The 23,370-nt window shown below is 51.8% G+C and overlaps 2 protein-coding genes, 1 long non-coding RNA gene and 1 pseudogene across 6 annotated transcripts; 2 read left to right on the forward strand and 2 right to left on the reverse strand.

Moving 5' to 3' along the window:
• Positions 1-370: 370 nt before the first annotated feature.
• On the reverse strand, positions 371-9,104 carry DYRK1B (dual specificity tyrosine phosphorylation regulated kinase 1B). 4 transcript variants are annotated; one of them, XM_028142695.2, is made up of 12 exons: positions 8,246-8,516; positions 6,832-6,995; positions 5,478-5,597; positions 5,190-5,378; positions 4,632-4,779; positions 3,393-3,679; positions 2,525-2,671; positions 2,303-2,443; positions 1,970-2,005; positions 1,690-1,885; positions 1,203-1,309; positions 371-1,108 (listed from the first exon to the last, which is right to left on the reverse strand). In XM_028142695.2, exons 1-12 carry the CDS (start codon positions 8,322-8,324, stop codon positions 737-739), a joined length of 1,986 nt encoding a protein of 661 aa, XP_027998496.2. In that variant the 5' UTR covers positions 8,325-8,516; the 3' UTR covers positions 371-736. The 4 variants fall into 4 exon arrangements, with proteins under 4 accessions (XP_027998496.2, XP_008137824.2, XP_027998499.2 ...); XM_008139602.3 differs by lacking the exon at positions 8,246-8,516 and adding an exon at positions 8,975-9,104 and having other exon boundaries at positions 1,690-2,005; XM_028142698.2 differs by lacking the exon at positions 1,970-2,005.
• On the forward strand, positions 3,639-5,845 carry LOC129147590 (uncharacterized). Its single transcript, XR_008554900.1, has 4 exons — positions 3,639-3,702; positions 5,033-5,120; positions 5,301-5,411; positions 5,497-5,845. It is a non-coding gene; the product is annotated as an uncharacterized LOC129147590 (long non-coding RNA).
• Positions 9,105-9,449: 345 nt separating the features above from the next.
• Positions 9,450-22,640, reverse strand: FBL (fibrillarin). Its single transcript, XM_008139600.3, has 9 exons — positions 22,522-22,640; positions 15,217-15,408; positions 15,009-15,110; positions 14,819-14,913; positions 13,079-13,249; positions 12,017-12,149; positions 10,631-10,743; positions 9,690-9,835; positions 9,450-9,554 (listed from the first exon to the last, which is right to left on the reverse strand). The coding sequence occupies exons 1-9, from the start codon at positions 22,529-22,531 to the stop codon at positions 9,530-9,532; spliced, it is 987 nt and encodes a 328-aa protein (XP_008137822.2). The 5' UTR covers positions 22,532-22,640; the 3' UTR covers positions 9,450-9,529.
• Positions 18,043-18,502, forward strand: LOC103284317 (40S ribosomal protein S12-like; annotated as a pseudogene).
• Positions 22,641-23,370: the final 730 nt, after the last annotated feature.

Below are 23,370 nucleotides of genomic sequence, written 5' to 3' on the forward strand. Positions count from 1 at the left end.
ATTCAGCACCTACTGGATGCTTGCCTGGCAAAAGGAACCACTCCTGCACAGACTCTGTGGACACCCTGGCTTACTAGGACAGAAACTTGTTTCCCAGAAACAGGCCAGAGGTGGGCCTTTACCCTTTCAGAGTCTCAATTTACCCTGGAAGAGGCAAATGTGGGCTACAATCCTATTCAGGATCTCTGTCTAGGATTCCTTAGGCCCAGACCTCCAGCAGCCCCATGTCTGTACCAACAGCTATAACTTCCCTATGGGCATATCCGACAAGACAAAGCTCTTCCAGCACCCCCTCCCCAAACACATTCCGCACCATGCCTCTGAGGGCTGGGTGAAGGGAGCCAGGGCCCTGCAGACGCTCAGGCGGGCATGTGAGAAAGCTCTTTACTGGGGGGTACAGCAAGGAGGAGCAATGCCATCTCCCCCTACCTGCCCCCACCCCTTCCTAGGGCCCTGGGGTGAAGGGGGTCTCCCAACCACTGGACCACCACTGTCTTTGGTACAATAAATAGAAAACAAGGGGAGAGAGGGGGCCATGGGTCCAGTCCTTAGTGTGGGGGCACGCCTAAACCCCTCTCCTTGACCCCCTGCCCCAGGCCCCAATCAGTGCAGGCCTCACCCACCCCAGCTGGGTAGCAGCAATTCCAGTCAAGGGGAGAGATGAGGATGGGAGCCCAGGGCCCCCAGATGGGGGGAGGGGTATGGCTTCAGGAGGGGCCCCAGGGAAGGGGCAGGGTCATGAGCTGGCTGCCGTGCTCTGGGGTACACCACGAAGGCCCAAGCGAGGCCCCAGAGTGGCAGGGTCATCAGGGGGTGGGAGGGGTGGACGACCTCCTGTCATCCGAGTCCGGAGGGCTGAGGCAGCCGAGTGCTGGGGGGCAGGCGCTGGATGGAGTGGGGAGCAGTCGGGAGGGCTGCCCACCAGGCTCACATCCATCAGCTCCGGAGGTGGTGGTGAGGTTGGTGATGGAGGACGGCCAAGGCAGCGGGGTTGGGCGGGTAACTGGGTGCCAGCCCCTGGCAGTGATGATGCAGAGGCAGGGGCTTGATGTGTCTTGTGGGGCACATCACCGCCTGCCCAGGGGCGTATCGGCTGGGAGAGTGGGACCTAAAGGAGCAAAGGAACAGTGGGTGATGGAGGCCCAAGTTCCGGAGTCCCAGATACCCCACCACCCACCTCCAAAGGCCCTAAAGCCCCATACCTTGGGGCTGTTCATCTCACAGTCAGTGATGGAGGGCCCAGGGCCCCCACAATATCGGTTGCTGTAGCGGTAGGTCCGGTTGTCATTGGAGGAGCCACTGGAGCCTCCTGGAAGTACCAGGGGAGGAGAGAAGAGGCCTTAAGTGAGGAGAGGTGGTGGCTGGGTTTGCAGGTGGCTGAATCTGATTCATGACCCAGGCCCAGGTTTGGGCTTTGGGTTCTGTGTTCACGTGAAGCGATCAGGCCCACTTTTGAGATTAGGGTTCAGTTTTGGGTGTTGGAGTCAGAACCATTTAGAGGTCTGAGCACAAACTCGGTTTCAGAGATCAGGTCAAGGCCAGTTGGAGCTCTCCTGCCCGAACCTTTGGAGTTCAGGATCATGCAGTTTCAAAGCTCTAGGTGATGGCCCAGTGACAAGGTCCCCAAGGTCAGGCCAAACCAGAGCTTCCCCCACAACTGTCCTACCCTATTGGGCACTGGGCACCCACCAGAGCTGGAGATGGAGCTGGCGGTGCTGGAGGAGGGGCAGGTGTCGAGGGGGGCGGGCGAGGTGGAGGCACTGCTGCCTGCCGGGCCCGTGTTGGTGGCCTCATCTGCCGTGCGGCGAAAGAAGCCATGCTGCAGAGCCCCAAGAGGGCTGATGCGGGCGGCGGGCTCATACTCCAGCATGCGCAGCACCAGGTCCTGGAAGCGGAGGTAGTCGGCGGGGCTGTGGCCCGGCTCCCCCGCCCGCCGGCCCCCGGGCCCGCCCGTCTGCACGCCCAGCACCTCCTGCAGCCGCCGTGTCCCAGGGCCCTGGTAATCCTGGCAGGGAGGGGGTGGGAGGGGGGGCAAGAGAGTGGCCGTCAGTGGGCAGGAGGGGCAGGGAGACACACACGGGGAAACAGAGGCACCAGAGAGAAAGTGGAAAGAGAAGCTAAGAAGAGTTGTGGGGTGGGCAGGAGAGAGAGGGTAGATTGGGGAGGAAGGAACAGACAGACGAGGGGGAGAGAAAGGATGGGAAAGACACGAGGGAGAGGAAGCAGGGAGAGAGGGAGCCCCAAGTGTGAGAGAGTGAGGGGCCACCAGGGTAGGAGGAGCGGCAAAGGGCAGGGGCCGCACCTTCCTGAGTTCCTTTGTCCTCCGTAGGGTCCAGCCACCCCCAGGCAGCCGTTCAAAGTACTTGCGAGCCTTGGGTGCCTGGTCTAGCATGGGGGCTGGTGGGATGCCCAACACCTCCACAATCCGATTCATTTGGTCCACCTGTGAGCATGTGGGCAGTCAGGGTCATCAGGCCAGCCCGGCCTACACCCCCTCCAACACACCCCCTCCTCAGGATCACACCTCATTGGAGCCACTAAAAAGGGGCTCTCCAGTGTGCATCTCCACCAGGATGCAGCCCAGGGACCACATGTCAATGGCCAGGTCATAGGGCGTGCCCAGGAGCACCTCGGGTGACCGGTAGAAGCGGCTCTGGATGTACTGGTAAATCTGAGGGAGGATAGAGGGCAACAGTCACCCCCACTGGCCCCCCCCAAAACTACAACAAGCCTTCTGCCCTCAAACTGGGGATGTGGTTGCTACAAACCCTGATGTTATCTGCACCAACTTTACAGGAGCCACTACCTCCACTTTACTCATCGGCCTCAAAAGTCTGCTGGCCTAGTCTGATCCTGATCTCCATCTGCAGGCCTGACTCTGGGCCCCTCTTAGTCAGAGTTCGGCAGTCTGCAAACCTAGGCCCTCCCTACCACCCCAATCCAGACCCTTTTCCTGCCACCACCACCATGAATTCAAATGACTGCTTACAGGAAGTTGCACAGCTGAAGCACCTTCCCCACCTTCCCTCCCAGCTTTGAGAAGACTGGGTAAACAACACTTAGCTCAGTGCCAACTAGGCTCAAAGCCAACCCAACTTCCCCTACCCTCATCTGGCAGCCTCAAAACTGGCCCCACCCCCAGCCTTCACTCTTCCTTTTCTGACTGGGCAGTATATACATCCTGTGGCCCTCTTATTTACCTACGTCACACACTGGCCCCACCCTTCGTACCCATCCTGAGCACTGTCCCTTAGGCATCAGCCACTTCACTACCCCCTCCAGCCCACCTCGCTCGGCCCCTTCATCGCTGGCCACCAGCTGGCCCCGCCCGGTCCCAGCCGCACCCATGCCCACACCACTAGTCCCACCCCTCGGGCGGGGCCAGGCCCTACCCGCTGGCCGAGCTGGCAGGAACTGCCAAAGTCCACGATCTTGATGGCGCTGCGCTTGGGGTTGCAGAGCAGGATGTTCTCGGGCTTGAGGTCGCAGTGAATGATGCTAAGCTCGGGCGTGGCCAGGAAGAGAAGCGCCGTGCAGAGCTGCTGCGCCAACTTCCGCGTCAGGTTCAGTGAGACACCCCGGAAATGCGTGTTGCGCAGAAGGTCATACAGGTTGTAGGAAAGCAGTTCGAACACCAGGCACAGGTGGTTCCGGAACATGAAGTGCCGCTTCAGGTGCACTGCCGGGAAGGGGACCAAATAGGTAGGTGGGGAAAAAACAACTGAGGCTCAGAGAAGGCCAGTGGTGGCCTGGGGTACGCAGGAATCAAGGAGATATGTGTGTCTGCTTCTTGAGCACTGGCCCAAGTGCGGTGTGCCCACAGGTACCAGCTGCTAGTCCGGCATTTCTATATGGTCTATAACTTGGATCATCCCAGGAAAAAGACTGATTTTCTTAAGAAAAGTGAATTCTTCCCAAGACTCCTGTCAAACTGTCAGATTAAACCAAAGAGGAAGTTTCCATTTGGTACTGACAGGTCCGTACAGGGACTGATGAAGAGGGAGACAGGCCAGGCACCAGTTTTCCTCCAGCTAAGGAGGCTCACCAGTGGCGTCTTTAATACGATCCTATACTGCCTCATTTAATTTTATAACATTGTTTTAGTCTCAGTTCTTTTTTGTGTGTGCGGCAGAGGTTACTCATTTTCCATTTACTGTGAGGATTTATATTTAAAGAAACATACTCTTTAAGTCCCTTGCTTTTTCTAAGAGGAACCAGTATACACAAGAGGGAAAAGGCTGGCAATAGATGTTAAAAGTAAAGGCTCTGGAGTCTACTGCCTGGTCAAATTACAGCTCTACTGAGGACACACTCTGTGACCTTATGCAGCAATAGCACCTGAATGCCTCGTTTCTTCATCTCTAGGCTGTGGGCAATGATGCCCCTTCCATGGCACTGTGGTGAGGCAGACAAGAGCTTACTTATGTAAAGTGCTTACAACAGAGCATGACCCTACGCACCTAAGAAACTCTGACCAGCGTTCTCTTGTGAATAGGACAAAAACCATAAAAAGTGGCAGAAGCGTCACCGATGTCATGGAATTAGAGACCACACCCTGTCCTGAGGACACCAACCCCATCTATAGCCGGGGTGACCTAGCCCTGAGCAGCTCGTGTTGCCTCGGGGCTCACCTATGTAGTACTTCATCTCGGTGTCATGCTGGTTCATCAGCTCCAGCAGCCGCAGCTCAATCTGGGCCTGGTTCAGGAAGGCCTTTTTGTTCTTGATGATCTTGATGGCCACCAGTTCCTGGGTCTGATGATCATAGGCTTTCACCACCTGCAGGGGCAGGGTATGTCACAAAGTGAGGGGAATGGGAGATGAGGGAGGAGACAGGGCCAGGTGCCACTGTTTTCCCTCCAGCTAAGGAGGTTCACCAATATCATTATCGATATTACTAACAGGAACTCAAAATTGAGTGCTCACCACAGTCAGGCACTAGGATGAACACTGGACATGAAATAATACAACAACCTCATGTGGAGAGTCCTGTTAATTGCAGGGTTTTTTTTTTGTTTTTTTTTTTTTAAAGAAAATGAAACAGGCACAGGGAAAACCAAGTGACTGGGCTGAGTTGAATGGCCCAGCACAGAACGTGAAACCACTGAACCACTGACTGGGTGAGTCAATATCAGTGGGTGCCCATATCCCCCAATCTCTGGATCTGGGTGGGTGGGGGCATCCCGCACCTGGCCAAAGGAGCCTTTGCCAATGAGGGAGTCAATCTCATAACGCTCCAGCCAGCGCTCGCCACTGCGCACTATGTAGTCATGGTTGTCATCGTCATAACCGTGGTTCAGGACCTTCTTCTCCTTCTTGGTGCTGGAGTCCTGAGGAGGAGCCTGCTGGGCCCGCCGCTTCTTCTTTGCATAGTAGACCTGCCCAGCCGGCCAGCCAGGAGATGAGGACTGGTGAGTGACCTGTGCCAGCAGCCAGGACCCCTCAGCACCCAGCCGGGTCCCCCACCCCCTGCCTACCTCGTTGATGTGCTTGTAGGTCTTGATGAGGTCCACGGAGAGCTTGCGCAATGGGGCCGTGGTCGCATCCCGGAAGGCCAGAGGAAGCCTCCTCGGCAAGAGCCGCACATTAGGCAATACCTGCTGGGCGGGGTGAGAGGTGGGCTCTGAGGACAGACCTTTACCTCCAACCTCAAGGGGGAGAACTAACGGGTGGCTGGCTCATCGCTGCTGCGCGCCTGCTCATTTGGTCACTGCCTGACAACCCCACTAACAGAGAAAGTCCCCAAGGGCAGAGGCTATGTCTTCTTCTTGCTGTATATATCTTCTGTGCCGGGAGCAAGGCCTGGCATGCAGTGGATAATAATAATAATAATTTTTAAAATATATTTTTATTGATTTCAGAGAGAGAGGAGAGGAGAGGGGGAGAGAGATAGAAACACCAATGGTGAGAGAGAATCATTGATTGGCTGCCTCCTGCATGCCCCCAACTGGGGATCAAGCCTGCAACCCAGGCCTGTGCCCTTGACCAGAATCGAACTGGGGACCCTTCAGGCCGAAGGCTGACGCTCTATCCACTGAGCCAAACCAGCTAGGGCTATAGTGGATAATTGTTAAAGATTAGCTGAGTGTTCATTTCTGAACCTCAGTGGGAGAGATCATACAAAAAAACTTAGGCTCTGCCCGACCCAACCCTTCGCCTGAGACCATCCATCTGGGTATCCCATCTTAAGGGTTCCCATCTTGCTTTACCCTTATCCCTTAGAGCCTTTCCAATGCTCACACGTGTCCCCCCACCCCCTCAATCTGAGCATCTTTGTCCAGTTATTTCACTTCAAGAGTCCTGGATCTGGATCCAGCACCCTGGACCTCCCACTCCAAGCTCTACATTTCAGAACCTTAACTGTCTCTATCCCTGGAGATCTATACCCTGAACCCTAGGCCCTGCTAGCTCCAAGACCCTTCAGGCTCAACTTTCCTCCCCTTACACCCCCTCCAGATCTTTCACTCTGGACTTTTTCTTAGTGAACATTTATTGCTTACTATGTGCCAAGCACTGTCCTCAGCATTTTACATGTATTTCATTAACTGGTTTAATCCTCACAACAACCCTGTGAGGTAAATATCATTATTGGCCCCATTTTACAGAACAGAATACTGAAGCATGGAGAACCTAAGGAATTTTACCTATTTTAACCCAGGCCCTCAAAACCCCGACTCTGCCAGCAACTTTTCTATTATATTCAACTTCCATGGGGCTCTTCATGCCCCTGAGAGACTGTCCCTGGACAACCACACTGTCTTTGGCTCCAAGATCCTTCTATTCCCAGCCTCCCTCTACCCCAGGCAGGCGAGGAGCCAGCTGACCACATACCTGTGTGTGTTCCTGGGGCCCTGGGAAGCCAGAGAAGGGACCATGGCCCGGTGGGACGGCCATGGTGGGCTCAGAGGGCCGCAGGGGAGCGAGGCCTGGAGCGGGAGCCCGGCCGGGGGGCGCCTTCTCGCATCCTGCACCTCGGCTGCCACCGCCGCTGAGACCTGAGAGCAGGCGGGAGGCAGGGGAACAACATGGAAGGGGGTGTGTGGGATAATGCCAGGCAGGAAAGAGGTGGACATCAGAGCAAGGCAAGGCAAGGGTGGAGGAAAAGTGCCACAGAGCAACAGGTGGGAATGAAGGGGGGACAGACAGAAGTGGTGAGGGGGAGGGGAAAGGAGGCATAGCAGAGTCCCTCGACAAATGATTACCAAATAAATGAGGTAAGCAGCACAAACAGGGGCACATGTGAGAGCGAGTGATCGGGAGTCAGGCAGGAATATGGGCCAGGACAGAAAAGGACAGAAAGACACCAATAATTGGAGGAAGGAAGAAAACAGAAATCACAGACAGTATGGGGAGTAGGGTTCACTCTTTTCTTCCCATTTCCACTTGTAACCCTCCCCAGGCTGCCCTCACACAAGATCCTGTCCTCCTGCACTCTCCCCTGGATATTGGGATCTCATCAAAGCAAGGTTCATCTGTTTCAAGATCTACCCTTCCCAGCAGATTCCCCCAATCCAGAAGTCTAGGATTCCCCAAACCACATTAGAGTCCTCTAGGCCCCCACCAAACCCTAGCAAAGTCCTCTGTGGGCCTCTAAAACCACATTGGGGTCTTTGGGTACCTCCTGATCACAGTTATCTGAAAACTCCTATATAACAGAGTCCTACTCCTCTGGTCCACCCAGGCACACCCTTCCCCAGGGACCCTCCCCATATTATGCCAAGACCTCTTCCCTATATTATATTCTCCCACCTCAGGAACCACCCCTCCAGCTAGTTTCTCCACACCATATCCCAACTCCCCAATATTATGCCAAGGTACCCCTTCCAATCAAGGCCCACTCCTGATGGGAGCAAAGGGGATGTGTCTCTTCTCACGATTTATAGTGATCGCCCTTCTCTTGCCTACACTGGAGTCTACCCACCTCCTCCCAATCCAATATTCCTACCAGGGCCCTTTCTCCAGGGACTCTTCTGTCCACTGGTCAATCCACAACTGTGCCCATTCCTAGAAGGCCCCATAGCCAAACCCCCCAAATATCACAGAATTCTTCCCTAGCTGCCACACCAAAGTCCTCTCCCTGCGGGCCTTCCCTCATATCAGTCCCTTTCTCCTATGCCAAGTCTTGCCACCCCACGACCCCTCCTCTCTTGGAGCTTCCTCCCCCCCCCCCCCCCCCACACACACCAAACTCTTTCCTGGGGGCCCTCCCACACCAGGATCGTCTCCCCCAGCCACCACCCCCTACCCGGGTCAGGGCTGGTGCGGGGCCCACGGGAGGCTGGGGCGCGGTGGGGCCCCCAGTGGGGTGGGCGAGCAGCCAGCATGGCGGCGGTGGCGAGGAGACAGCCGCCTGTCCCGGGCCGGCGGGCCCCGGCAAGCCCTACAGCAGGGAGGGCAAGCGGGACAGGAGGCCCGGTGGGTGACAACAGCAGCCGCTGCGGGGGGAGGGGGGAAGAGGAGGGGACAGGGACGAGGGTCAACCCGGGGCACACAGGGAAGGGAAAGGCAGGTGGACGGGGGAGGGGAGGGGCGGGTTAACCCTCGACCCGCCGGCCCCGCCCCACGCAGCCACCGGCCCCCAGGGACACAGGCGTCTGGCCTCCCATTTTGGAGGGCCGCCAGGGCCAGCGGGCAGGCCTGAACTTGGCAGTCCACACCTGCCATGGCAACAACCGTGCCATTGGTCGCTGGGCCCAAGAGCTCAACCAATCACAGCTCGGGGCGGTTGTTGCTAGGCGACAATGATGCAGCGGGCAGAGCCGAGCCCAAACAAAGGGCGGGAGCGGGACCCCGGTACCCCTTCCCAGGACAACTCTCTCGGGCTATGCCCTTCCAGGAATCCAACTATGAATAATTAGACATGGCCTGCACCTGCCCGCCGCCCCACTCCTCTCCTCCCTGCGCCTCCTAAGTCTCCCGGCGACAGGGGGAGGGCGGAGCGCGAGCCGCGCCCCATCTGTAGCCACTTCGTTACCTGAGAACGCAGGCAAGGGGACTCAAACTGCTCGGGAAGCCCGAGCTCAGGCCTGCCCACTGGCTGAAGATATCCGGTGGACGCAGCGAAGCAGGGCCCTGATTACCCAGTAATGCAACCAGCAAAATGGCAACCACAACAAACCGGCCCCCCCTCCCCACAGGCTTCGGGCTCCGCCCCTACCCCCACCCCCCCCATCCGCTCCCCCTCACGTGACTCACGGCAATACACTGCGCCTGCTCAGCAGAGCTTACCAGCACACATGCGCAGTGAGCTCCGCCTGGTAAGCTCCGCCCAAGCGCCAAAATCCAGGCTTGGGTGGCGCAAGAGGCAGCTAAGAAAGGAGCATGCGCTGTGTGGTCGGATGAGAATGTCCACCCCCAACCACCACCGCCACGCAAGTTAACTAAGGGCGCATTCCGTCCTGTTGTCAATGGAAGTCGCCAAGCAATCAGCAGCAGACCCAGACCGGAAGGAAGGATGAGTCTTTTAATAGAAAAACACAAGTGTAACAGTAGCAACACAATCTCAGCAATCCAGATGAAGAAGCAGCCTTCAGTTCTTCACCTTGGGGGGCGGCCTGTGAGAGGAAGATGAGGGGCATCAGAGCTTGTCACCACTTTAGGGGCACTCCTATCAAGTATTGAACCATGTGGCTCTGGGGTGCAGGGGCCAGAGACATCTGTCCTGTTGGAATACTGGGCCCCCTGCTCACCTGTATACACCCACGACCACAGCGTGGTCTCTTTCATATGGCTCTAGAGTCAACTGCTCCTGGGGTTTCATGTTTTCCTGTTGCATTTTTTTCACTTCAGAGGCAAACACTGCCTCGGCAGATGCTGTGGAGTCAATGCAGTTAGCCTGCAGAGGAGAGAGGATTTGAAGTCTGCAGCAAGGCTTTGAGCTATTTGCCCTTTTCTGTACTCTTTAAATTAGAAGTACTTGTTTTTACTGGAAATGGTGAAACTCAAGTTTTGGAAATTTTCAATTTGGTCTGGATTTGGAACAGGTAGCCTTCAACAGGGTCCTATTATCTAAAAGCCAGTGATTAAATTTTACACTCAGGGCTTTTTTCCCCCTTCTGCTTCCTCTTTAACAATAATAATGCAGCTGAGAATATGAAAATAAATGTAGCAAAAGGCTAACAAAATGGTGAATCTGGTTGAAAGGCACATGGCAGAACTCTCTGTATTTCAAACTAAAATGTTTTTAAAAATGCAACTAATATTTATCTAGTATTTATTCTACACCAGGCTGTTCTAAACACTTAACGTATATTAATTTAATCCTTATATAGACACTAAAAATTGGACTAATATTTCTATTTTACATATATAGTATTTTCATTTTACAAGCACACAGATTAAGTAACTTGTTCAAAGTCACACAGCGAGCTGGAATTCAAACTCAAATTGTCAGAGTCAGGGATCATGCACTTGACCACTACATTCTATTGCCTCTTTAAACCCAAAGCTGCTAGTTTTGCAGACATTATTCATCATGTGATATTTGACTCAGGCCAGGGAATGGCTTGTAGGGAGCTGTGTGGGGATAAAGGCTGAGAATAGACTGACTGGATTAGGGGCTCCCTTGTTTTGACTGGCTACTTGGCAGTTAATGATAGAGAAGATACTTAGACTCCTCCAAGACCCACACCTTAATGGAAATCACAAAGTGTCCTCCATTACGTAGGAAGGTGTGGGCATTCAGGGCTACAATCCGGGTTTGGTCTGGCTGGGCCACATCGGCAAAGATCACATCCACCATTGCTAGGGAGAAAGAAGTGGCAGTTAAAAGCTGGGTCCACTGATCTTCCCAGCTCCTCCCAGGGGGCCTGCAGATTCCTGGCAGTCTTCCCTGCTTCCAGTCTCACTTCCCCCCACTGATGCCCCTTCCCTCCACGGTGCCCCCAAGATGGGTCCAAACTCAGTCACATCATTCATTCAGACCTCTTATAACCCATGATTGCCACCTACTCTGTGCCCAGCCCTGGGCCGGGTGTGGGGGACAGAGAGACGAGTCAAACCCTGCCCCTGCCCTCGAGACGCTCCCAGGTCTGGGTGGGGGTCGGGGGGAGACAGACACGTCATCAAAAGGCAAATAAAGGTGAGCACTTACAGGCAAGAGTGTCTGCAGGATTGTCAGATAAAAACAAGTTGCAGGACAAGGGGTATGGTATAGGTACATGGGGAAAAACCTCACAGGAACCAGCAGAATGTAAAATAGTATTTTTAAGGCAGTATGATTAAAAAAAACAAACAAACTTAAAAATATGGGAAGATGTTGTAATGAAACTAACTTTTTAAAATTGGAAAAAGCAGACATCAAATTGTTCATGTTACCTCAGAGGGTGATTTATAAAGAATTCCATTTTTACATCTTGCTTCTGAATATTTTTTTAAAAATCAAAGTAATTGATATTTACAATGGGCTCCTCTGGGCCAGGCCACACTCAATTTGTGCTTTCTGGGTTATGATCTGACCAGAGGACGAGGAGGAGGACCTCTGAAGGAGGCTTTTTTGTTGTTGTTGTTCTTACTCCTCACCCAAGGATATTTTTTCCATTGATGTTTTTTTACAGAGTGTGGGAGGGAGGGGGCTGAGAAAGAGAAACATCGATTGGCTGTCTCCCTGCACCTGCCTGAGGATTGAAACTGCAACCCAAGTATGTGCCCTTGATTGGGAATTGAACCCATGACCTTTCAGTGTGTGGGCCGACGCTGTAATCACTGAGAAACACCAGGTAGAGCTGAAGGAGGCTTGTCTATATAAGCCAGGGGCAGTGTAAAAGTACATTTTAGAGGGAGGAAGGAAGTATGGGGCAGCCGAGGCCTAGGGAGAGGGGCACGAGATCAGAGGAGAGGAGGCTGGCATCTGAAGGTGCCAGAGACCCTGAAGCAGCTCCCCCAACCCTTTTCATTCCTGCAGACTCAAGAGGCCTGCTCATCCATTCCAATTCCATCCAAATTAGGGCCCTGGACTCTTCCAGGAAACCTGGAGTGGCCTATCCTACCCCACCTGGGCCAATCCCTGATCCCTCACCAATGAGCATGCGGTATTTGTGCGGGTGCCGAGCATCTTCAATGACAGGAATAATGTTAGTCCTCTTCTTGGCCAAGTTAATGAGGTCACGGCCAGAGCGGTGGGAGAACTCAACTGCATAGACCAGACCATCCTAAAATAAATCAAATAACAATAATGATACTAGTTCTCATGTATGGAGCACCTACTTTGGGCCCATACATTGCATGCAGCATATCTTCAAATCCCCAAATCTAAACTCTACCACTTAACAACTATTATTATTATGTTCATTTTACAGATGAATAAACTGAGGTCCAGAGACATGAAGTCGCTGGCCGAGGTTTATTCACTCCCGCTTTGCCTAATCTGAAAACCCAAGCCCCCAATACAGGCTTAAAACCAGGAAGCTAGTGCACAGAGATGAAGTCATAACAGCTAAGAATATCTGCAATAGACCAGGCATTGCTCTAAGCACTTTACAGGAATTAACTCATTTATCTTCACAATAACCCTATTTTCCAGAGGGGTAAACTGAGGCCCAAAGAGATTAAATAACTTGTGAAAGTCATGTCACTGTTAAGTGCCTGCATCCGAGCCTGGGTTTTATAGGCTCTGTAATGTAGATGAGCTAGAGGTCATGAAATGACATGCACAGGTACCCTCTAAACAGGGAGCTTGTACAGCCACACTGAAATGCAGGCCCAGAAAATGAGATTTGTTCTTCCAAGAGAAACTAGAAGATCAGATTTGGGGGGCATAAATTTTTTAAAAGGGCAACTAAATCAAGTAGTCTGGTATATACTCAGTAGTCTGGTGGATACTCAGTTCTGGGCCTGGCTAACAATGGTGACCCAATGTCCATGCCCCTTTCCTCTGAGCCAAGAACTCAGAAATGAAGCTGAATGAGGCTTTGGAGAGCAGATAGTTCAAGCTGCTTCTTTTACTCACAGGCACTCTAGCAGGGAAAGGCCTAGCTCCATGCCATGCAATGCAGGGAAGGATCTAGCAGCAGCCTTCCTCTCCCTCCTACCTCACCACCAGCCCTTACTCATATCCATCCCCACAACTTCATCCACTCACCGGGCCTACAATGTCAGAGACATGAGAGACGGTGGTGCCCGAGGCAGCCCCAAGGTAGAGCACCTTGGCCCCTGGCTTGATGTGGATTTGGTCCACACCACCCAGGATCGCTGCTGCCAGCTTGGAGCGGAAGGGGTTCCAGGCACGGTACTCGATTTTGTCATCTCCCTCCTAGGCCAGGAGAGATGGGATAGAAGTCAGTGCCAGACTCTTCTGCAAGCCCCCCACTGCCCTTAACCCTAGGGCCCTCAAAAAAACTCAATCACTGTACAAGAAACAAATGTGGGTACATATCAGTGACCTCAACAGATGCAGTGTCTGCCTTATAATAGAAGCTACTAACTCATGGAAAAGGGCAAACACCAGACAATAAACACAGAGACAAGATCATACCAGATCTACGCATTCCTTCCACAAACATTTGCCGTGCCAGGACATACTGTGTGCAGACCCTGTATTAGGCACTGGGGATACATAGTTACCGAGACAAAGACCCGTGCCCTGAAAGAGTAAGTATGTAATGAACTGACTAACACACACGGTTGACATAGTAGCCAGTAACAGGCACTTAAGGAGAAAAGATCAAGCCAGAAAAGTAGATATGAAGTATGGGGAGCAGGGCGAGAGACAGGTGAAAATGAGAAAGGGTGGCCAGGGAAGAGACAAGAAGCAGACCTGAAGAAGGGGAGGGGCCATTCAAGTTATCTTGGGAGGGGGGCTCATTCCAGGCGGCAGGAAACACAGCAGAAAAGCCCTGAGGCAGGACTGTGCCTGGCCATAAAGGAAATGACGGGATAATAGGGAGGGGGGCCCTGGCCTGTGTGACTTGGTTGCTTGGGCTTCAGTCTCCTACACAGAAAGGTTGCCAATTCAATTCCTGGTCAGGGCATATTCCCAGGTTTTTGGCTCAACACCCAGTAGGGGTGTGCAGGAGGCAGCCAATCGATGCTTTGTTCTCACATCAAAGTTTCTCCCTCTCCCTTCCTCTCTCTGAAAATCAATTTTAAAAAATCTTTGAAAAATAGGACGCCCTAGCCAGTTTGGCTCTGTGGATAAGAGTGTTGGCCTGTGGACCAAAAGGTCCCGGATTCTATTCCAGTCAAGGGTTTGATTCACGTACCTCAGTAGCAGGCTCCTCCCTGGCCTGGGCCCTGGTCAGGGCTCGTGCAGGAGGCAGCCAATCGATGTGTTTCTCTCACATCGATGTTTCTCTGTCTTTCTCTCTCTCTTCTACTCTCCCTAAAAATCAATCAATGGAAAAATATCCTCGGGTGAGCATTAAAATAAAAACCAAGAAAATAAAAACAGGGCAAGAGATAGGTGGTGAGGGCTGTTTTTGACAGACAGGGTAGTGAAAGGTGGCCTTTGAGAAAGACAAGGTGACACCTGACCAGACACGCTGGTGTAAGAGGGAACCAGTCATACATAGAGCTGGGAGACGAGTATTCCAGGCAGGGGAGCAGCAGGTCAGTGGGCTAGAAGATACTCAGTCAGGGAGACAGTGGGAGGAGGTGAGGCCAGGGAGTGGCAAGGGGAAACGGGAATGTGAAGGGCCTTCCAGGCCACACCTGGAACATTAACCTGAAGGCAATGGGAGTCATGGAAGGCATGTGGGGAGGGAAGTGCATGATCTGACTTATGTATTAAGACAATGCCCTCGCTGTCCCATGTAGGACACATGGGAGACCAGTCAAACATCAGCTGGTGCCCTGGTGGCTTTGAGAGGGACCCATGTCTCACCGAAATTGAGACTCTCTTTTCTCCATAAACTGATTCTCCAGGGACCAGATTCTTGGTGACTAGGGCATCTTCCTTTCCACGACAAATGAAGACACCTAAGTGAGGGGATCAGAACAGCGGTGAGGACTCTGGGCTCCACCTCACCTCACCCCACCCCACCCTCAGCAGGTTCCTTGCCTTCTTCACTCACCCTCATGCCGGTGAGGTTCCACCATCACATTTTTCCCTGACTGATTTCCTCTTTTTCCTCCCCTACCACGACCCCGGTTGCCACCAGACTGGAACCCACCACCTACAAGGGAGAGACCCAGTGAGAGAGGGAGACCCCACATTTATTCCTATACCACCCCCTAAGCTCAGGGAAAGCCTCCTCCATCACATCTCCCAGTCTCACTCACCTCTTCCTCCTCCTCCTCCTCCTCGTCCACGGCCTCTGAAGCCTCCACCACGACCTCGGCCCCCACCAAAGCCGCCTCGGCCTCCACCAAAGCCGCCTCGGCCTCCACCAAAGCCGCCTCGGCCTCCACCTCGACCCCCACGGTCACCAAAGCCCCCTCGGCCACCGAAGCCACCCCCACGGGGGCTGAAACCTGTAATGGAAACAGAAACAGGAATCAGGGTAAGGAAGCTGGAAAAGTTATTCCTACACCTCACAATTCTACTCAGGAGAGAAACTGGAGAAACATGTACCAGGCAGCATGTACACGAATGTCCACAACAGCAGAAAAATCAGGACTAACTCAAATGTCCATAGGCACAACGGACAAAAAAAGGAAAAAAAAGGGAAATATTTACAATAAAAATTAAAAGGACCTATAGCTACCTGCCAAAGATAGATAAATCTTAGAATCAAAATGTTAAGTGACAAAGCAAGTCTAAGGAAACCACATCTATACTAATAAAAGAGAAAGATGCAAATTGACTGTACCTCCGTGACGCCCACCAGCCAACCAGGAGTGAGTATGCAAATTAAACCAACAAAATGGCGGGTTGATTTGCATTCGCAGGCATGGAGCGAAGACTGAAGGCTCCGCTGCAGCCAGAGCCAAGCCTGAAGGCTGAAGGCTTGGCTCCGCTGTGGCTCGGGTCCCAGGTGCCAGAGGAAAACTGGTGCCGGCAGCCAGGGGAAGGAAGGCCTATTGCACGAATCTTCGTGCAACAGGCCTCTAGTTCAATATAATATCCTTTCTATAAAGTTCAGCAACTGAAGTGAAACAATACTATGCTGTGGTGACATATGTGGTAATCCATGTCCCACCTCCATTCCACAAGAGTCAAGGGATGATAATGCAAAACCCATGATACTGGGTAATGGGAGGGAGAAATTATGGGGTTAGGATAGGGGAGGGGTACATAGGTAGATGTAGCTTACTGTCAATATTCTGTTCCTGGTTGAATGGCAGATTCACAGAATTCATTCTCTATTCAATTAGAGGCCTGATGCACAAAATTCGTGCACTCAGGGGGGGCGTCCCTCAGCCCAGCCTGCACCCTCTGGCAGTCTAGGAGCCCTCGGGGAATGCCACGGAGGCGGAAGAGGCTCCTGCCACTGCCACTACGCTCACCCAGCTTCTGGCGCACTGACCACCAGGGGGCAAGCTCCTGTGTTGAGCATCTGACCCCTAGTGGTCAGTGCTCATCATAGCGATGGGCCATTTTGCATATTAGCCTTTTATTATATAGGATAGTAATTAGTCTGCAGAACACTGCGTGTGTGTGTGCGCGCGCATGCGCGTTAGTGTACGCATGTTTGCACATGCTCCCTGGGGTGGTAGGGTCACCTATATCCTGGAAACTTCTTCCTATGCCTACCCTTGTATCTGGAGCAAAAGTGCCAACACCCAAACAGAGGGGAGCTTGGTGTGATGCCTCTCCTGCTAACTGATCTCCTGTTTCCAAGACTGCAGAAGTCTCTGCCAGCTCAGGGAAAAATAGAAGAAAAAAGAAAAACAAATTGTGCTTTATGGATGGGCAACAGTTCATAAGCAGTTTAGGGCTTATCAACAAGATTGAAAGTTTAAGAAAAAAAAAAAAAGATTCAGAGACTTAATTTTCATCACTCAGGATAGTGCAAATGTTCTTCACTTCACTGAGCACAAAACAATGTTTGAAGCAGACAGACTTCTGGTGCTAACAGATTCAATATGTGACTTTTGACAATTTCAAAAGCTCTTTAGTGACAGTCAGAAAAATCACAAATTATAACAAGTAGTGTAAAGATTAATGTTAATTTAAAATAATCTGACTTGAGCCCTGGCTGGGGTATCTCAGTGGTCAGTGTGTCAGCCATGCACTGAAGGGTCTTGGGTTCGATTCCCTGCCTCCCTCCTCTTCCACTCTCTAAAAATCAGCCCACCCGTGTGGCTCAGTGGTTGAACGTCGACCTATGAACCAGGAGGTCATGGTCAGGGCACATGCCTGGGTTGCAGTTGGATCCCCAGTAGGGGGTATGCAGAAAGCAACTGATCAATGGCGCTCTCTCTCTTCATTGGTGTTTCTCTCTCTCTCGCCCTCTCCCTTCCATTCTGAAATCAATAAAAATATAATATTAAAGATAAATAAAAATCAATGGAAAAAATATCCTTGAATGAGGATTAAGAAAAAAATTAAAAATAATCTGACTTGATATAAACTATTCAATAGCAAACTTGCTAACGTTTTTGTAAAGGTACATTATATTCACTTTCTATGAAAGCTTCATGCATCTTAATGGCACTCAAGATGAACATGGACAACTTCTTAATAGCTATTCCTAATAAAACGTTAAAAATTAACGGTTTCGCCAAAACCTGTTTGGCTCACTGGATAGAACGTCAGCCTGCGGACTATAGGGTCCCAGGTTCGATTCTGGTCAAGGGATGTACCTTGGTTGCGGGCACTTCTCCAGTGGGAGGTGTGCAGGAGGTAGCTGATTGATGTTTCTCTCTCGTCAATGCTTCTAACTCTCTATCCCACTCAATTCCTCTCTGTAAAAAATCAATAATATATATTTTAAAAAAACGTTAAAAATTAACGGTTTCAAAACTCCTACACATAACCAAGAATTGTTAACCTTCTTTCTTACCCTCCCTCTCAGACTACTGTCCATGTGGCAGCTAGTGATGCCCTTTTTAAAACAGGGCATCAGATCTCATCAGTACCCTTCCCAAATCTCTTCAGTGATTTTCCATCACATTCAAATGAAATCAAAATTCCTTTCTCTGTCTTTTTTTCCCTGCCGCCAGAGCTTCGCGGAGGCGGAGGCTTGGGTGCGTTCAAGATTTGGCTCTACCCATAACCCACCACCATGGCCGAGGAAGGCATTGCTGCTGGAGGTGTAATGGACGTTAATACTGCTTTGCAAGAGGTGCTGAAGACCGCCCTCATCCAAGATGGCCTAGCGCGCGGCATTTGCGACGCTGCCAAAGCCTTAGACAAGCGCCAAGCCCACCTTTGTGTACTTGCATCCAAGTGTGATGAGCCTATGTAGGTCAAGTTGGTGGAGGCTCTTTGTGCTGAATACCAAGAAGAAACTAGGGGAATGGGCAGGCCTCTGTAAAATCGACAGAGAGGGAAAACCCCTTAAAGAGGTAGGTTGCAGTTGTGTGGTGGTTAAGGACTATGGCAAAGAGTCTCAGGCAAAGGATGTCATCGAGGAGTACTTCAAATGCAAGAAATGAACAAATAAACTTGGCTTTTGTTTATAAAAAACTCCTTTCTCTGGCTCCAAACGTCCTTAAAGCAGTGGGTCTCACCTTTGGCTAATCCCTGAAACCTAGACATTCTAATTGTCTTGGATGGGAGCCTGGGTATGGGAGCTTTTTTTTTTTTTTTTAATATATCTTTATTGATTTCAGAGAGGAAGGGAAAGAGAGAAACATCAAATGATGAGAATCATCAATTGGCTGCCTACTGCACGCCCCCTACTGGGATCAAGCCCACAACCCAGGCCTGTGCCTTTAACCAGAATCGAACCCAGGACCCTTTAGTCTGCAGGCCGATGCTCTATCCCAAGTGTCCTCAAACTACGGCCCACGGGCCACATGCGGCCCGCCAAGGACATTTATCCGGCCCGCCGGGTGTTTTTGCCATTTTGTTTTTTTACTTCAAAATAAGATATGTGCAGTGTGCATAGGAATTTGTTCATAGTTTGTTTTTTTAAAACTATAGTCCGGCCCTCCAACGGTCTGAGGGACAGTGAACTGGCCCCCTGTTTAAAAAGTTTGAGGACCCCTGCTCTATCCACTCAGCAAAACCAGCTAGGGTCTGGGCATGGGAGCTTTTTAAAGTTGTCCACGTTATCTTAATATGCAGCCCAAATTGAGACCCCACATCACAGGGCCCTGCCTTCTGCTGAGCTTTCTGACCTCACTCTCTTTATGCTGGGCACTATGTTCTTCCTCCCCAAGAACAAACTCACTTTCCAGCTTTTCAACATTTAACATCTGCCGTTTCCACTGCCTGCATCCTGTGAACATCTGCTTGGTTCACCCACTCCTTCACTGTACTCAGGTCCCTGATTAAATTTTCCTTCTCTGGCTTCTTTCTTTCTTTTTAATATATTTTTATTGATTTCAGAGAGGACGGGAGAAGGAGAGAGAGAGATAGAAACATCAATGATGAGAATCATTGATCGGCTGCCTTTTGCATGCCCCACACTGGGGATTGAGCCTGCAACCTGTACATATGGCCTGACTAGGAATCGAACCGTAACCTCCTGGTCCATAGGTCGATGCTCAACCACTGAGCCATGTTGGCCCTTTACCCCACTTTCTTTTTTTTTCCCCTAACAATTACCATCCCCAGCATTTTTTTTTAATTGACTGATTTTAGAGAGAGAGAGAGAGAGGGAGGAAGGGAGGGAATAAAAGAGAGATGGGGAGGAGGGGAGATGGATATATTATTTATATATTCATTGGTTGATTCTTGTATGTGCCCTGACCGGGGATTGAAGCCACAACCTTGGTTTATCAGGATGATGCTCTAACCAGCTGAGCTACCCAGCCAGGGCCTCATCTATGGCATTTTTAACATTATTAATGCCTGCCTCCCCCATTAGAACCAAGTCCAAAAGAACAGGGATATTTAATTGTTTTGGTCACCACTGCATCCCCAGCACCCTGCATAACATCTGGCACAAAGTATAGGCTCAAGAAGTATTAGGTACACCATCTGCTGATGACTCTTAAGCCTCTGGGTTCTGCTTCATGGAGAAAGCAGCCACTCTGTTCATTCAAGAAGCAGGGGATCAGATGGTGATCAGAGCCCTGGTTGCTCTCCTCAAGCAGTTCGTGTATCCCACACAGGGAGATGGCCACACCACTGGCAATCCTAGAGAGTAGAGAAGGTTCTTGGAAGCCTTGAAAACATCTCTAAAACAGATATGGAGATAATGCAGTGCCCTCTTCATAGACTTGAAAAGATTAAATGACAACACATCAATAAAACACTTAGTATACTGCCTGGCACGCAGTGTGACTATTATTCAAACTTAAGGCAATGAGTCCTCCCTCCTACTTGGAGAAACCATTAGGTCTAAGAGACTCTCTACTTAGGCTTGACAGAACAGGGGCCTGGAAAGGAGGGGCATGGCATGGAGTACAATGGGCATGAGAGTAAACTTTTAGTCCCAGACACTCAAAACCTATCTTGATCCATTTCAAATCCTGGGGCTCCTATAAAAAATGTCCTGAAATTACCCACTCCTCACCAAAACACTAGTTTGCACACACTTCTAGAAGTTTTGGGTAGGGGATCCACAGACACCCCCCCTCCCTGGTTTAAAACTGTTCTCCTCCCACAGCCTGACCCATCTCAAAAATGGCAACTCTACACCCCTTCCAGTCACACAGGCCAAAACCTTTGGTTATCCTTGACTCCTCTCTCACACCCACATCCAAGCTGTTGATTTTGTCTTTAAAATCTATTCCCAATGGTAACAATTTGTCGCCAGGTTGATTGCTACTGACTGCCCTGGTCCAAGTCACATCATCTCCTTGTGGATTACAGCACCCAACTTCCTACTGATGTGCCTGTTTCCACTCTTGCTCCCCTAAAGTCTTTTTACAGAGGGTCCTTTAAAAAAACAAGTGTCAATCAAGTCTGACTGACATCGGGTCCTTGCTCAGAATCTCCCAAAAGTTTCCTCTCTTATTCAGACTAAAATCCCCACTGAAGAGCTGACTCCTGACAACTTCTACAACTTCATATCCAAACATAATGAGGGGAAGGGTTGGCCTCATGTGTAGCCTCCATTCCTGGGAGAATCAGATCACAGGATGCCTGCGGCAATGCCAGGGTCTCAGTGGAAGATACACATCCTAGCACTTCCCACCCCACTCCATCAGCAGATCCCCAAACCTGGAAGAGAAAGAGAACTTTGAAGGGGACATGGATCCACAAATCCCCCTCACCAGGTGACCCAATCTTTCCACAGGCTGGGGGGTGGGGGGTGTCTGTAGCAGAAAACAGAGGCTTTTGGTCACAAGTGGGGAGACTTCCCCAACTCCAGTGGAGCAAGTTGGAGGGATGGGCGCAGGCTGATTGAGGAAGAGCTGAGATACCAGGAATAAGGATCCTAATGTTGTTCCCCTTGAGAAAAAATATAAACATAACAACTGGAGCCAACACTATTATATCTCAAGCACTGTGCCATTTTTATCAGCTTTACTGAAATATAATTGGCACATCACATTGTGTAAGTTTAAAGTGTACAACTTTTGATCTGATACACTTATATACTGCAAAACGATTACCACCCAGTGCTATTTTTTCTTAACAAGATCTAAATTGTAACTGGGCGCCATTTTATTGATGAGAAAACTGAGGCACAAAGAGGTAAAACCACTTGCCCAAGGTCACACAGTAAGTTAGAAGCAGAGCCGGGATGGAAACTTTGAACTGGGGCCTTTCTGCTGTCAAAGCCAGGGCTCTCAGCATTCCACCATGAGGGTGGTGGGGTGGGATCATCATAATCTGGAGAAAAATCGGATAAAATAAAAGCACTCCCGCCCTGTGACTATCTCCCTCCCCGACCCGCTAATCCTACCCTGGACTTGAGAAGTTTCCTCACCGTGTACTTGAGCATCACTAGGCCCACGATCTGCACTGCATCCTCAGGGACCCGCCCCCTTGGGAAAAAGTAGAGCGGGAAAGCGGGCCGGAGGGAGACAGACAATCAAGCCGGGAGTCCTCATCGTCCCTGGCCCCCTCCGAGAAGATAGCGGGTTGGGGGCCAAGGGGACGGAGGTAGCGGCGGCAACCGGGGGGGGGGGCGGGGGGGGGCGGGGTTCCTAGACTCAGCTCTCGGAGACTACACCTCCGAACCAAGAGAGATTCCCAAAACCGAAGCCCGGAGAGAGCTCCGACCCCAGACGCCTGGACCCAAACTCCAGGGTCACCGACACCGACTGCTGCCGGGGTCCAATATCCAAGAACCTAATCAAGACCTCAGTGAGACGAGTGTCAGTCCAGGACGCCCCGGCCAAAGACTCTCGACACACGACCGTGACCTCCGAAGCCAGTCACAGACTCCCACCCCTGAACCCCAGGCTCAGAGCTGACCACAGCGCGGAACCAAGACCCTCTCCCACACGACCCGGAACCGGGACTCCCTCCCCGCCGCGGACCCGGGCCTCAGAACCCCTGCCTCCAGGCCCAGGCCCCGCACCCCATTCCCGCCGGGCTCCCAGTCCCTGACCTCCGACCCCAGCCCCGCCCCGCACCTGGCTTCATGGCGAGAGCAGAGCGGCGCGCGTCAGGTTTCTGCGGCGTCCAGAACCCCACGAGTAAGGGGCTTTCGCACGTGGAAAGGAGCGCACGCGCGCGGCGACGTACGGCGCGTGACGCAACCACGTAATCCCGCCCCTTGGGGCCCCGGCCCCGCCCAGCCCCTGAGCTCTGTGGGCGGGGCTGCCTGAGCTCAGGGCTTCCGGACTCCCCGGGCGCTATCTCCGCTTGAGCAGAGACTCTGTTCCGTGCTTCCCCCTTCACGGGTTTGAGCGCTCCATAATCAGGGCTCACCCCTGAACCTTCGCGTGGGCTGTCTCCTCGGCCCCTCTTCTCTAGTCCTAGTTAGCTCCCTGAGGTCCCCTCTACACCCAAACCCTTTCCCTGACCCGTTTCCATCCTCAAGAACGTGGACCGACTCTGGACTCCCATTAATACATTAGAAAAGCATTAACTTTGCGCCTGTCTGTACCAGACACTTTTCTAGGTGCTGGGAATACAGCGGTAAACTGGACACGCAAACCCCCACTCTCCTGGAATTCATTTTCTTTCGTGGGCGCACCTGCTACCCCCCCCCCCCCCCTGGTCCCCCCCCCCCCCCCCCCCCCCCGTCCCCAGTCTGCAGCCCTGCGTTTCCTTTCCTTTTCCATTCCTGTGTCTTTTCTTGTTCCCTTTCTAAATTTCTGTTTCTCCTTTTGGCCTGTCTACATGCAGGCCTGCCTTCCTCTCCCTCTCCTTTATCCCCTCCTATCGCATCCTATCCTACCCCAGGCCTTGCAGCTGCCTGAGCAGTGGGCAGGGACGCAGCCTGCTGATCCGGTGGTGACATGACACTGTAATGGATA

Source organism: Eptesicus fuscus, chromosome 21 (genome assembly GCF_027574615.1).
Source record: "Eptesicus fuscus isolate TK198812 chromosome 21, DD_ASM_mEF_20220401, whole genome shotgun sequence".
Taxonomy (NCBI): Eukaryota; Metazoa; Chordata; class Mammalia; order Chiroptera; family Vespertilionidae; genus Eptesicus; species Eptesicus fuscus.

Coding starts and splice junctions, on each gene's coding strand:
- FBL (XM_008139600.3), bottom strand. Junction 13,250..14,818: donor AAAAGAGAGTCTCAATTTCG/GTGAGACATGGG, acceptor CTCCTGGCCTAG/GAGGGAGATGACAAAATCGA. Junction 9,555..9,689: donor GTGGTCGTGGGTGTATACAG/GTGAGCAGGGGG, acceptor TTCCTCTCACAG/GCCGCCCCCCAAGGTGAAGA.
- DYRK1B (XM_008139601.3), bottom strand. CDS start 8,324: ATGCTGGCTGCTCGCCCACCCCACTGGGGGCCCCACCGCGCCCCAGCC. Junction 4,780..5,189: donor GCAAAGGCTCCTTTGGCCAG/GTGCGGGATGCC, acceptor CTGCCCCTGCAG/GTGGTGAAAGCCTATGATCA. Junction 1,109..1,202: donor GTGAGATGAACAGCCCCAAG/GTATGGGGCTTT, acceptor TTGCTCCTTTAG/GTCCCACTCTCCCAGCCGAT.